Source organism: Portunus trituberculatus, chromosome 38, assembly GCF_017591435.1.
Source record: "Portunus trituberculatus isolate SZX2019 chromosome 38, ASM1759143v1, whole genome shotgun sequence".
Lineage (NCBI taxonomy): Eukaryota > Metazoa > Arthropoda > Malacostraca > Decapoda > Portunidae > Portunus > Portunus trituberculatus.
In genome coordinates this window covers 28,796,543-28,811,542 of record NC_059292.1, presented here as the reverse complement: position 1 = coordinate 28,811,542, position 15,000 = coordinate 28,796,543, and the positions used below count along the sequence as shown (strand labels likewise).

The 15,000-nt window shown below is 46.0% G+C and overlaps 1 protein-coding gene across 2 annotated transcripts in view; it reads right to left on the bottom strand.

Moving 5' to 3' along the window:
• The window catches only part of LOC123514491 (polypeptide N-acetylgalactosaminyltransferase 5-like), a 47,494-nt gene that overhangs the window by 22,379 nt on the left and 10,115 nt on the right, over positions 1–15,000 (bottom strand). For both annotated transcript variants that reach the window (XM_045272374.1, XM_045272373.1), the window contains exons 3-4: positions 13,684–13,850; positions 4,134–4,341 (exon numbers count right to left, since the gene is read on the bottom strand). In XM_045272374.1, the coding sequence (XP_045128309.1) occupies positions 4,134–4,341; positions 13,684–13,850 (375 nt within the window). The remainder of the gene's footprint in view (positions 1–4,133; positions 4,342–13,683; positions 13,851–15,000) is intronic.

Here is a 15,000-nt window from a genome sequence, read left to right as displayed (position 1 = left end):
CTTATATATGTCACAGATGTTGCACTAGCGTACTCTATATAATTTCATTAACAAAAATGCAACTTTTTTTTTTTTTAGGAAGACTATTTACAAAGCGCGTAGGCGGGCTTTATTTATTTTTTTTTTACATCATTAACGCGAAGAAATATATCGCAGTAGTCACTATCAGTCACTGCCTAGGCATTGTTTCCTACCATTCTAGTCACTATTAATCATTCATCGGTTTGTTGCAGTCACGTTAGTAATCAGGTGAGTTTAACACTTAACAGCACTCCACAGTACACTTCCACGTCACAGTGATGTCAATAACATGTCACTGTTCTTCACCAGTGTCACTATCTTTTCCCAAACTGACTATCTATATGGCACCAGATGTCATAACTGCAGTCACTGCCACCAGTTGCACGCGTCTCGGATTACGTCCCAGTTACAGCCTCTCACTCTGCCATTTTGTGTGACCTCTCATTATATTTCACTGTAGTGTTTCACATTGTACGCCTCAAGTCACCACTAGCAGTTCTTCTCCACTGTACCACTGACTTAACTCCGCATACAACACTCAGCGTCACCCTACACACGTCACGGTTGGATACACCACTCACAATGTTAAATCTGTGTGCATTACACCACTCACAATGTTCACTCCTTATTCACCTCACTGTACTTCATTACTCACTGCACAGTGACATCACTAGCGACTGCATCACACACGCGCATAATAACATTTTCATGTGAGCCTCGACACAAGCTCTTCACACTTTCACTGTAAATCCATTGTTGGACAAAACTCTTTCAACAGCATTCACATTTCACTGTTTCATTGTCTCCACAGATATGTCAAAATGTCTGAACATGCACGTAACAATTATAACCCCTCACTCTTGGCTGCAGCGGTATCCCTAGCACGACTGACTTGAACCGAGTTACTTGAGTCAGAGTTACTGTCTGTTGGCTAAACCGTTGGCCATCTCCCTGCTCGCCTGAAATTTTAAAATGACTCATTCGCAGTAGACATGGGTGTATACAACTTGCCACAAATATGTACATAATAATAATAATAATAATAATAATAATAATAATAATAATAATAATAATAATAATAATAATGTTTCCTCCAGGTAGAGGTCAGCCGAGCCCTTAATCTGGTGCACCTCACAGCCTCCACAAATGCACACGCCTTCCCACTGCTGCGGTATTTAGTAATGATTAGCATTTCCTTAAAAATGCACCTTATACTGTATAAAACTTTACAAAATTATAACTTTAACAGTCAGCTGCCGCGTACTACCAGTCGACCGCTTTGGGTACGTTACTTCAGTGGCGGCGCGGCTCCGCAGTCCCGTGTCAAATCCAGATCTACTGTTATCTGTGTGTCATGTAATCATGTAGTTTGTGGGTGCTCTGCTGGCCTAAGTCCTTCAATACTGGGACACATTGTTATCTTGAGATTTGTGTACGATTAGACGAATAAACTTTTTTTTTTTTACATTAAGAAGGGTCTGCGGAAGTCAGAAGATGAATGGCCAGTCTTCACTATCTTAATCCTCCCCCACATAAGTTTCTGAAGCTGTATATAATCACCAAACAGTAAGCAGAATGACTATGGGAGCGATACTGAAGGTGTTAATTAGCAAGTGTGAAGAGTGAAATATGGAAAATAGCTTCACTGAGCCACCAGACGAGTCCACGCGAGCCACGAGACGAGAGCCACGCCACCCAACAAACACAAGACTTTCGACATTCCCTGACGCTGGCCTGGCTTCGGGAACACGACACTTGCTATCTGGCGTCTCAAGGCACGTCACTAGCCCCTATTCACAAACACCATCTTGGTCTCTCAACACGACAATTTTCTAAGGGCTCAGAGACGACTACTTGGATGTCATGACAGTTTCTCCTTTTCAAATAAGTAGAAATCTTGCCAATCCATCACCAGAATCATAAAATACCCTTAAAAATAAAAATACAAATATCTTCAACTGGAGCCTTTGGAAAGCAGTGAGGGAGAGCGAAGCGTTTCAAAAACAGACAATCAAGAGGTGACGAAATTAATGTTTGTACGTACATTCAAATTATTATTGACGATAAAATTTCCTCTGCATTTGACGGTATTCAATCCTGACCCGTTTAAAATTAAGGAACTGCATGATGAAATACAGTGAGTCGATAACCTGCATTGTTACTTTTGTTATGTAACTTTAAGGCTTGGCTATGTATAAAAAAGTCAGCCAATAAATGTTTGGTATTATTGTAATTGCATTGTCATTTATTTTGTGTATCAATTTTCCCCTTTCCCTCACGTCATTGTCATTTCTCTTGTGTATCAATTTTGCCCTTCCCCTCACGTCCATGTCTCTCGATAAACAATTGTTGTTAGTTATATCTCTCCCTGAGTCTGCTTTCAACGTTGCTATGACTGGGAACATCACGTAACATCTAGACACGGCCCTTATGCAGAAACGCTTTGCTCCCACACCACAATTACGAGTACTTTCAGAGACCACAGAGATGATTTACCTGGTTTTCATGAATGTTTCTTCTGTAGATAATGTAGAAATTGTGTTAATTTATCACTTAAACCGTAGACACCCTTAAAATCCCCGGTAACTTAAACTATAGGCTTGAAATAGTGGAGGTGCAGCGCAGAAGGGTTTCAGAATAAAGTACAGGAAGGCGTGAGGAACTGGCATTGAAGCAGGCCTCGTATCTAAACGCTTTGCAGATCTTGGCTCATTCCTTTCACACGAAAAACGAAACATAAACCAACTATGGGAACCCAGTCTCTGCAAGCAACACTACTAATACATCGACAACTACTCCATTCCAGATACAGGCATAAAACATGTTAAAATTCACACTCACGTAGGCTATAGCTGATGGAAGTAAAATAACATAAAAAAAAAGGAAAATGCACTACAAATGAAAACATGAATATTAATCAGACCGTTTGCAACCATCGAATGAAAAACGGAGATTACGTGCTAAGTGATACAGATTGAAATATTGGATTGCGCGCCGCCAACCCAAACAGGGACACGGGAAAGGTAATAATAGTACTACTAGCATCCACTGAGTTCCTAGTTACAAGCTTCACGTCCAGGTCAAACAAGGCTGATCCGGAAATCCTGTTTATGGAAGGATTTCAAGTAGCACTTACAGGGATCTAGAGAGAGAGAGAGAGAGAGAGAGAGAGAGAGAGAGAGAGAGAGAGAGAGAGAGAGAGAGAGAGAGAGAGAGAGAGAGAGAGAGAGAGAGAGAGAGAGAGAGAGAGAGAGAGAGAGAGAGAGAGAGAGAGAATAAACCCCATTACAATCAATTAATTGATACAAGAATGAATTACTACAAAACACACACACACACACACACACACACACCGCGTAGTGTAGTGGTTAGCACGCTCGACTCACAATCGAGAGGGTCCGGGTTCGAGTCCCGGAAAGCGGCGAGGCAAATGGGCAAGCCTCTTAATGTGTGACCCCTGATCACCTAGCAGTAAATAGGTACAGAATGTAACTCGAGGGGTTGTGGCCTCGCTTTCCCGGTGTGTGGAGTGTGTTGTGGTCTCAGTCCTACCTGATGATCGGTCAGTACGAGCTCTGAGCTCTTTCCGTACGGGAAAGACTGGCTGGGTGACTAGCAGACGACCGTGGTGAATAACTATAATACACACACACACACACACACACACACACACACACACACACACCATAAATTTCTTAGAAGAGAGAGAGAGAGAGAGAGAGAGAGAGAGAGAGAGAGAGAGAGAGAGAGAGAGAGAGAGAGAGAGAGAGAGAGAGAGAGAGAGAGAGAGAGAGAGAGGTGGCGAAGCACAGGTGATGTAATACTCCCAGGTGATGGAAAGCCGGCCGGTAATTAGCTAAGGTAACGAGGTCGTGTGTGTGTGTGTGTGTGTGTGTGTGTGTGTGTGTGTGTGTGTGTGTGTGTGTGTGTGTGTGTGTGTGTGTGTGTGTGTGTGTAGTAAACTAAAGATGTTTGTTCTGTCTGGCTTTTACTCATTGAATTAACTTTTAATTCCACTGTTCTATTATTCTTGTTTTTTTTTGTCGTCACTGCCTTTTCCATTCCCATTCTTTTCACCCCCAACCCCCATTCTCTCTCTCTCTCTCTCTTACCTGTCCTCTGCGATGCGGGCCAGCAGGGGCTCTAGCCACCCTTCGGTGCACTCCACGTGGGCGTCCAGGAAGGTGATGACCTGGCCCGTCACCTCGCGGGCTCCCAGCAGGCGGGCGCGGATCAGCCCCGAGCGCTCCCCGGTCCGCAGCACCTTGACCGGCACCGGCAGTGTCTTCACGTACTGCTCCAGCTCCTCGCCCAGGTAGTCTGTGGAGGGAATGGCTGCGGTGAAGTGACTGGTGAAGGGATGGTGCTTCCTGTGAGGCCTTCGAATTTATGGAATTTTTCGTTGGTTGATAGTTTTCGTATCGTTAAAATCGTTAAATAGTGAATACATGTTTGATGCAGTATATCGTGTGTGTGTGTGTGTGTGTGTGTGTGTGTGTGTGTGTGTGTGTGTGTGTGTGTGTGTGTGTGTGTGGTCAGGTGATGACGCGAGCACCTGTGAGCTGAGGTGATCCGGCTGGCGGCGTGTTTCCATTGCGTGTTGTGACAGCGCTCAGTGTGGACATGAAGTCTTTCACAAACTGTCATGTCATCAAGGAAAACAAACACTTGTGGTGAAATCGGGCCAGACACTATCTGAATTTCATCACCGTGTCCTACGTCTGCGGTTTCACTCGAGTGGGATGCAGGGTGCAGGGTGTAGGGTGCAGGTGTAGGGTGGAGGATATAGGGTACAGGGTGTAGGATATAGGGTGTAGGGTGCAGGGCGCAGGTGTAGGGTGCAAGTTTCGGGTACAGGGTGTAGGGTGCAGGCTGCCGCGTAAAGCAGCTAACGTTGGTGACTGTCAACATGGTGACCCAATTAGGACAGAGTTCATGGGCGGGCCGGCCGGGACCCATCCTGCCTCGTGTCTCCGTCCTCCCTCTCCCAAAGGCAGGCCGGAAAATAAAGGCCTTGTGAGAGGTTTAACGATTGGAGTTAGTGTGGCCAGGCCGATGAATTCACTTTGTTGTAAGACTTTAATAATAATGATAATAATTCTTGTTATTGTTATTATTATTATTATTATTATTATTATTATTATTATTATTATTATTGTTGTTGTTATTGTTATTATTTTCACAGTTACCATTGCCAGTGGCAGCAGTAGTCGTAGTGGCGGTGATGATGGTAGTGGTAGTCACATTATTGTACCAATGCTACTGCCATCAAGGGATTCTAAGGCTGAGCCGCGGCAGGGCAAGACTAAGCAAGACAAAGCAACATCACACACACACACACACACACACACACACACACACACACACACACACACACACGGGAACCTTGCCATGTCTCCCCTGCATGTGGTGTGAATTCTTCTGGACGAGTAAGCAGCGTCACTGGTGTGATTCATTGCATCAGGTCGGTGTAATCTCAGCGTTCACGTTACGTAAAGCGGCGCAGTGTGGCGTGATTTTATCGGCGAATACTTAGTGTCTCCTCTAGCGTGAGTTACGACTTTATTACACAATTATTTTCAGAACGGCTAGTTGGATTTACGACCATACCGTGCCGAGCTATTAAATATCCAAATTAATTCCTCCCCTGCCACTCTGACGCACTGAGCCTCCAAACTGGGGTCTGTTCCAAGGCAGACTCCATAACATTCCAGACGATTACGAAACGCTCCAAAATTCACTATAGCGGTGTTTTGACGACTCTAACACTTTATAGTGGATTTGTTAGCGTTTCGTAACCTTCTGGAACGTTATGGAGTGCGCCCTTGAACGCATCTCCAATAAATCGTGTTCCTCTTGGGCTGATCTCGTATGGCCCAGGCGTCCTTCAGGTGGCGCTTCAGCTAATCTGTCCACCCTCCGTCTGGCCACCACCACTCGTCTGATGAGTCATGAGCCACTGTACCCAAGGACCAGACTCTGCTCACAGCCTTTCCAGCACAGAACGGAAAGCACACACATCTTCACGCCATTATCCTGACGCCAGGTTCACAAAAAAGTAGAAATGAATAAAAAACACACACAAATGAGCTAAATAAATGAATGAGCTATCCATTGTCAACTGTGGAGGTGTATGTGGATATCAAGCTCATCATTTTGTGGTTGTGAATGCAGCTGAGGATGTGGATTTGTAGAAGTAGTTTGTAGTAGTAGTAGTAGTAGTAGTAGTAGCAGAAATACATTGACAACAGCAAAACAACCACAATAATGATAATGATAATGATAATAATAATAATAATAATAATAATAATAATAATAATAATAATACTTCCTCAGTGCTTTTACGTGTGCGGCGCCAGGTGGAAAGCGTGGAGTGGGGGAATAGGGGAAGGACGAGACGGGGCAGGGCGGGGCTGGGGTAGGGCGGGGCTGCGGCAAGGAGGCCGAGGCTTGCAACAATATCCTAAGTGGTGTAATAACAGGACTGAGTAAAGGCAGCCGCCGCCAACACATGCCGCTGAACATGAGCGAGCGAGGCCGCGTCATGACTGAATTTCATGACGAGGGAGAGAAGTCCGTCCATTCCAGCGGCAGCGGTCATGCAGGGGCTTCTGGCTGGAGCCTCATGGAAAGTGAGTTTGGCGAGACAGGTCGGAGAAAAATAATAAATAAAGTTATGCAGTCTACCCTCAGTGGGCTGTCCTTCCCAGCACCTCCAGACAAATTGCTTCATTAGAGGAGCGCCCCCACCCTCGCCCTGCAAGTCCATTTTCGTTTCCCTCCGTCCCTTCTCGCCTCACTCAACTCCAGCCTTCCTCCTCCCACCACATCTTTCAAGCGAACACGCAAATTCGGTCCCTTCACAAAGGCATTTATAAACGACACGACCACCAGCGGACGATGCAAATTTCGACCATCCATTCTGATCGTCTGGACACCTTCCCCCGTGCGCCTGGCAGCCCCACCAGCGTGCGGGAAAAATAGTGCGTGTGATACCGCTGTTCACGTGGCTCTCCGGTACACACTGGAAGCGAGTTCTAAATAATGGGACCGAATTTAAATGGATAAATTCACGCGCGTACACGGGCATAATGTGAATTTTTTAGTACATAAGGGCGAGCAGCGGCGGAGTGAGCGTGGAATAAAACAATTTGCCTGTGTAATCGTTAGGGCCGTGTTTTCATAGGGCGAGCTGGGTAATGTTTCTTTTATGTCATATGATAATTAGCTCTAATTCACACCCAACACATTTCGTCTCGGGTTTGTGTCGGGGAAGGGGGTGGTGGAGGTGATGGGAGGCGGGGAGGTGAGTGCTGGAGGTGTGGTGGTGAGGAGGTTCCCCCACCCCTCTACTTCCTCTGCCCTGCCCATCCCTCCCTCCCCGAGGTCTGGTTACACAGGTATGCCTCCGTTTACACTTGTGCATTCTTCCTTCCTCCTCGTTGAAATCCAACCAACAACACTGGAAATGCTAAATGTGTGTGCCCGTGGGCGCGCGTATGCAAAGTTGGAAACGCCCAGCCGCTTATAAAACAACGCAACGCAACGCAACGCAACGCAACGCAATATAACGGAATGGAACTACGCAGATACGTGGAAATGACGTCATGTTTTGGAATGAAACAACTTCCTTTTATGACTCATTCACATTCATGCGGTGTTTCATGGCAAAAAGAAAACAATCAAAGTAACAAAACTCTCTCGTAGCGGGCGTCGTTCCCTGCCTCGCTCTCTCGTGCCAAAGACGCCAGACCCGCCCTCTCTCCAGCCCCCAGCCCTCCACTATCCCCTGTCACGACACTACCACCCCACCCGCAACACACACCCATCGTTCCATTCCTCTTTCCTCTCCCTAGTGCAAATGTGCCTCTCCTTTTCCCTCCCTCCCTGGCTGATATTTTCCCAAGCCTGGTGGGAAACTGAGGGCGGTATCACTATCAAGCACCCACGAACTCCCACACTCCTCGAAGTTTCTTGAAGGTGAGAGGACAAGCAATAAGTCAGACAAACGTCTGTATTCAGAAATGCTTTGCTCTCTCACTACAACTATTTTTCAAGGCCACAGAGATGATTAGCCGGGTTCTCAAAAGTGTTTTTCCAGTTAATAATGTAGAAATCTTGTCACTGCCTGTAGAACTGTAAAAACACCTTAAAATTCACTCTTTTCTCTCACCACGGCAATTTCCAAGGCCACAGAGATGATTAGCGGGGTTCTCAAGAGTGTTTCTCCAGTTAATAATATAGAAATCTGTCTTTACAACACCTTAAAAACTCGTGTAAATTTAAGTGAAGCCTTTTGAAATAATAGAAGTGAAACGCAGAAAAGTACGTTAGTTTATCAAGAATTCTGGAGTATCAACGGGGGCAAAAACAATTTTGAGAGAGTCCAGCTAATCATCATCCTCTGAAGTCTTTGAAAACAAGACTGAAGAGGGAACAAAGCGATTCAAAGTACGTTATTAGGGATTTGAAGGAGTTTTTCAGGATTTATTGAGATCGTTTAGCAAGAAATCTGCAGTATCAACGAAAAAAAAAATGCTGAGAGAGAGAGAGAGAGAGAGAGAGAGAGAGAGAGAGAGAGAGAGAGAGAGAGAGAGAGAGAGAGAGAGAGAGAGAGAGAGAGAGAGAGAGAGAGTCCAACTAATCATCATCTGAAGTCTTTGAAAATAGTACTAATGAGGGAACAAAGCGACTCAAATACAGACCAACAATCGCCAATTTGAGATGTTGTTGTTTTGGAGTACCCTTTTATACCACACGGGGTCAGAGGGGGATGGTGGTCGGGGATTCTGGTTTGGGAAGGGGGCAGGTGATGGGTGGAGGGTACAACGGTGCAAGTGTGTGGCTGTTTGTTCGGCCAGCCCTGGGATCCAAACCGCATACGCTGGTTTAAGTAGGTTGATTCACAAACATGAGCGCTGAAACAAGGCACAGGCGGCAAAGCACAGGCCCGCTGCTCACACACACACAAGAGAGAGAGAGAGAGAGAGAGAGAGAGAGAGAGAGAGAGAGAGAGAGAGAGAGAGAGAGAGATCATGTGGCTGTCCTGAGCGTAATCCAGGTTGCACCTCAGAGGGATGATGCTGTGACACGCACCAACTGGTTGTGGGGAAAAGCAGACTGGAAAGGTCTCTGCAACACCTTACAACAAACGCCCTGGAGCAGCATCCTCGTAGGAGACATCAATAATCAAGTACACACTTTTACACGTACTCTGCTCAAGTACCAAGAAAGGTATGTTCCCTGCCATTCCTACACTGTTAAGCCCCTTGACCAGCCCTGGTTTGGTTACCAGTGTAGAGTGGCAGCTGATGAAAAGAGTCGCGCTTGGAAACTGTATTCACGCCATGCTACCCAATTTAATAAGGAGCGCTACAAGCACGCTTGTGCAGCCATGCGACAAGTACAACAGTGGGCTCAACGACGCTGGCAAGAAGACCTTAAGACCAAACTCAGCGGTCGTTCAGTGGGTAGTAAGACCTGGTGGACCACACTTAAGCAGCAGCAAGGCCTGACATCAGATGATGATGTTCCACCACTACACAAGTCCGATGGTACAGTGGCCACCAAAAATAAGGACAAAGCTGAAGTACTTGCATCTTTTTTCTCCAACAAGATGTCAGTACCTGATCCTGAGCGCCCTCCTCCATTTGTGCCAGCCCTCACAAATGCGAAACTTTCCACCATTACCATCACTATTGAGGAAGTACGGCAACGTCTGTCACAAGTTGACACTAACAAGGCCTTAGGCCCAGACAACATAAGCCCTCATATCCTTAAGCACTGTGCCTCTCAGCTGGCTACACCCCTCACCGCCATTTTTCAGCACTGCATCACCACTGGAGTGTGGCCCACCCTCTGGAAGGGTGCCAGAGTGGTGGCAATACACAAAAGGGCAAGAGGACTGATCCCAAGAACTATAGACCTATCTCCCTTCTCTCAGTTCCTGGTAAAATACTTGAAGCCATTATAGCAAACAAAATATCTTGCTTTCTCGGCTCACATCATCTACTTAATACCAAACAATTTGGTTTCAGAAATAACAGGTCAGCAGCAGACCTGTTACTTCAATTATCCACCACCTGGCATAAGTCCCTAGACCAGGGAAAAGACACCTTTATCATTGCTCTCGACATTGCGGGAGCATTCGACAGGGTGTGGCATCACGGCCTAATCACCAAACTGAACAGCTTGGGTATCCACGGGCATCTGCTCCTCTTGCTGCAAGACTACCTGCGAGGCAGATACCTCAGAGTGGTGATGAATGGACAAACATCAGACCAACATCCTATCTCTGCCAGCGTCCCACAGGGTAGTGTTCTCGGCCCTCTCCTCTGGAATGCATTTTTTAATGACCTGCTCCAGCTCATTCCAGAGGCACATGCATACGCCGATGACTGTACCCTGACATTCCCTTGCGACAGCGGTGATCACTGTGCGACTGTCGCACACATCAACCAGGTACTGCAAACCATAGTTTCATGGGGGCATCGATGGCAAGTGGAACTTGCTCCTGACAAGACACAGGTGATGCTGGTTTCCCGACGACACTCCCCCCCTGACACACCCACCATCTTACTTGATGGAAGGGCGTTACCCCTGCAGGCTTCCATCTCCATTTTTTTTTTTTTTTTTTTTTTACATTACAAGGGCACTGGCCAAGGGAAAACAGTGTTGGAAAAAAAAAAATCCCGCTGGTTGCCAGGCCCTGTTAAGAGGAAAGTAGGAGAAAGAAAAACAAAAAATCTAAAAGGAGGGTCCAGTTAACGTAAGAGGTGTCTTGACACTCCTCTTTTGAAAGAGTTTAAGTCATAGGCAGGTGGAAATACAGACACAGGTAGAGAGTTCCAGAGTTTACCAGTGTAGGGAATGAAGGAGTGAAGATACTGGTTAACTCTTGCATTAGGAAGATGGACAGAATAGGGATGAGAAGAAGTAGAGAGTCTTGTGCAGCGAGGCCGCAGGAGGGGAAGGCATGCAGTTAGCAAGTTCAGAAGAGCAGACAGCATGAAAACAGCGGTAGAAGACAGATAAAGATGCAACATTGCGGCGGTGACTTAAAGAATCAAGACAGTCAGTTAGAGGAGAAGAGTTGATAAGACGAAAAGCTTTAGATTCCACCTTGTTTAGTAAAGCTGTGTGTGGATCCCCCAGACATGAGAGCCATACTCCATACACGGGCGGATAAGGCCCTGTACAGAGCAAGCAGCTGGGAGGGAGAGAAAATGGACGAAGACGCCACAGGACACCTAACTTCTTGGAAGCTGATTTAGCAAGAGTAGAGATGTGAAATTTCCAGTTTAGATTTTTAGTGAAGGATAGACCGAGTGTGTTTAATGTAGAGGAGAGGGAAGTTGAGTGTTATTGAAGAAGAGAGGATAGTTGTCTGGAAGGTTATGTCGAGTAGATAGTTGTAGAAATTGAGTTTTGAGGCATTGAACAAAACCAGGTTTTCTCTGCCCCAATCAGAAACAAGTGAAAGATCAGAAGTTAGGCGTCCTATAGCATCTCGCCTTGAGTCATTTAATTGTTGTTGGGTTGGGCGTCTGTTGAACGCTGTTGAATAATGCAAGGTGGTATCATCAGCATAGGAGTGGATAGGGCATTGAGTCAGATTTAGGAGATCATTGATGAATAATAGAAAGAGAGTGGGTGATAGGACAGAACCCTGTGGAACACCACTGTTGATAGTTTTAGGGAAGAACAGTGACCGTCTACTACAGCAGCAATAGAACGATCGGAAAGGAAACTGGAGATGAAGGTACAGAGAGAAGGATAGAATCCGTAGGAGGGTAGTTTAGAAATTAAAGATTTGTGCCAGACTCTATCGAAGGCTTTCGATATGTCAAGGCCGACAGCAAAGGTTTCACCGAAGTCCCTAAAAGAGGATGACCAAGATTCAGTTAGGAAAGTAAGAAGATCACCAGTAGATCTGCCTTTACGGAAACCATACTGGCAATCAGAGAGAAGGTTGTGAGCTGATAGATGCCTCATTATCTTCCTATTAAGGATAGACTCAAAGGCTTTAGAAAGGCAGGAAATCAAAGCTATAGGGCGGTAGTTAGAAGGATTGGAGTGGTCACCTTTTTAGGGACAGGTTGAATGTGAGCAAACTTCCAGCAAGAAGGATAAATAGAAGTAGAGAGACACAGATGAAAGAGTTTGACCAGGCAGTGAGCGAGTTCGGAAGCACAGTTTTTGAGAACAACAGGAGGGACTCCATCCGGACCGTAAGCCTTCCGAGAATCAAGGCCAGAGAGGGCCAGGAAAACGTCTTTATAAAGAATTTTAATTTTAGGGATGAAGTAGTCAGAGGGTGGAGGAGTAGGAGGAATATGCCCAGAATCATCCAAAGTTGAGTTGGTAGCAAAGGTTTGAGCGAAGAGTTCAGCTTTAGAAAAGAAGAGACAGCTGTAGAGCCATCTGGATGAAGTAAAGGAGGGAAAGACGAAGAAGTAAAGTTGTTAGAGATATTATTGGCTAGATGCCAGAAATCTCGAGAGGAGTTAGAATTGGAAAGACTTTGACATTTTCTATTGATGAAAGAGTTTTTAGTAAGTTGGAGAATAGATTTGGCATGATTACGGGCAGAAATATATAGGGCATGAGTTTCAGCAGTTGGATGGCTACGGAACCGTTTGTGAGCCGCCTCTCTATCATTGACAGCACGAGAACAAGCAGAGTTAAACCAAGGCTTTTTAGCTTTAGGGTTAGAGAAAGTATGAGGAATGTATAGCTCCATGCCAGAGATAATCACCTCTGTTATGCGCTCGGCACAAAGAGAAGGATCTCTGACATGAAAACAATAATCATCCCAAGGAAATCAGAATAGTACTGCCTTAGTTCCTCCCACTTAGCAGAGTTAAAATGCCAGAAGCACCTCCGCTTAGGCGGGTCCTGAGGCTGCACTGGAGTGATAGAACAGGTAGCGGAAATTAGATTGTGGTCGGAGGAGCCCAACGGAGAGGAAAGTTTAACAGAGTAAGCAGAAGGGTTGGAGGTTAGGAAAAGATCAAGAATGTTGGGCGTGTCTCCAAGGCGGTCAGGAATACGGGTAGGGAACTGCACTAGCTGCTCTAGGTCATGAAGGATAGCAAAGTTGAAGGTCTGGTTATGCAGACACAGCTTCACTACACCACCTCCCTACACACCTTTAAGTCTGCTGCCAATGCATGGATTAAACAACCATAGCATGTAAATAGCACATGTACTGTACGTGTCTGTATAATTGGTAATTTAGTTTTGCATATTTTAGTTGTTCTGTGTATTTAATTCCATGTCAAAGATAGTTCTCAGCAACCCTACTGAAGCTCTTGACTCACCAATGTATAAAAAATATGTAATAAAGTAAAAAAGAGAGAGAGAGAGAGAGAGAGAGAGAGAGAGAGAGAGAGAGAGAGAGAGAGAGAGAGAGAGAGAGAGAGAGAGAGAGAGAGAGAGAGAGAGAGAGAGAGAGAGAGAGAGAAACACTAACCTCATACCTAAATATACCAAAAACAGCCCAAAAGACAAATGAAGAAGGAAAGAAAAGAAAAAAAAAAAAAGAAAGAGAACACAAGAAAAAAAGAAGAAAAAGAGCAAGAAACAATAACAATAACAACAACAAAAACACCAGTAACAACAAAAACATCCCCAAAACCAACACAGACGCAGCACACTCACCTCGCTCGGAAGCATCATCAACCAGTAGAATCTCCTGCAGAAGGGCGCGAGGTGACCGCTGGATGATAGACCACACAGTACGCAGCAAAGTGGACCACGCCTCGTTGTGGAAGACGATCACGATGGAGGTGGTGGGCATGAGGGGCGGGTAGTTCTTGGTCTTACACCTGGTGAGAGCAGAGAGAGAGAGAGAGAAAAGAAGGTGAGTGAGACAATGGTGATATGATGGTGGTGGTGGTGGTGGTGGTGGTGGTGGTGGTGGTCATGAGGAGGAGGAGGAGGAGGATACATAGCAATGATGGTGGTGGTAGTGGTGGTGGTGGTGGTGGTGGTGGTGATAGTAGTAGTAGTAGTAGTAGTAGTAGTAGCAGTAGTAGTAATAAAGTAGTAGCACTATTATCATTACTATACTACTGGTGCTGCTGCTACTACTACTATTACTACTACTACTACTGCTACTACTATTACTACCACCACCACCATTACCACCACCACCACTTCTGCATTAGTATCAGCAGTAATCACAAATACAGATATACAAGCACAAAACACATTCACCAATTTTCCCAGCCACCGGAGAGTCAAGGAAACAGATTGTGCGGCGCCTTGGTTTAGGGAACAATGGAGGTAATGCAATTCTCAGCCTGGGCCTCAACCTCTTCCCTGCCGCCGCCGCCGCCGTCTACCGCTGCTGCCCTCCCATTGCATCCCCACACACCAGACCGCCGCGCTTATCCAGAATTGTGTCACGAAATCTCAATCTCCTCATTTTTTGATTGGAATGTATTAACCCAACATACTCACACACACACACACACACACACACACACACACACACACACACACACACACAGGCAGGCAGGTATGAACACAATTTTCCGGAATGCTGGAGGAAAATTAGTCCACACATCAACACAATTTCAATTAAAGTGTTTAACAATCTCCTCATCTGCAGCCCTCAACGCTAGTGCTCTCCCGCTACCCCAGCCACGCACCACCATCCACCACCACCACCACCACACTGCTCTCTTAACTGCACCAGCACCACTTAGCAGTAGCACCCCCACCCCAGCTAGCCCCAGGAAGTCCCTCGACTAAAGCACCCTTGCCCGCAGACCCTCAGCACTCGCCCGGCCCAGCACATTAGCGGGCCGGCAGGAGGGAGCGGCCGTAAATCTGCTTCAGGTCGCAGGTGGAAGGGATTAATTAAGGCAGGAAGAGGTGGGTTCACGTCTGACAGAATACTTGATGAGAGCGTTAACTTGCGGGACAGAAAGACGGCGCACCCTTAACAGCATACACTCCACTCATGTGTCT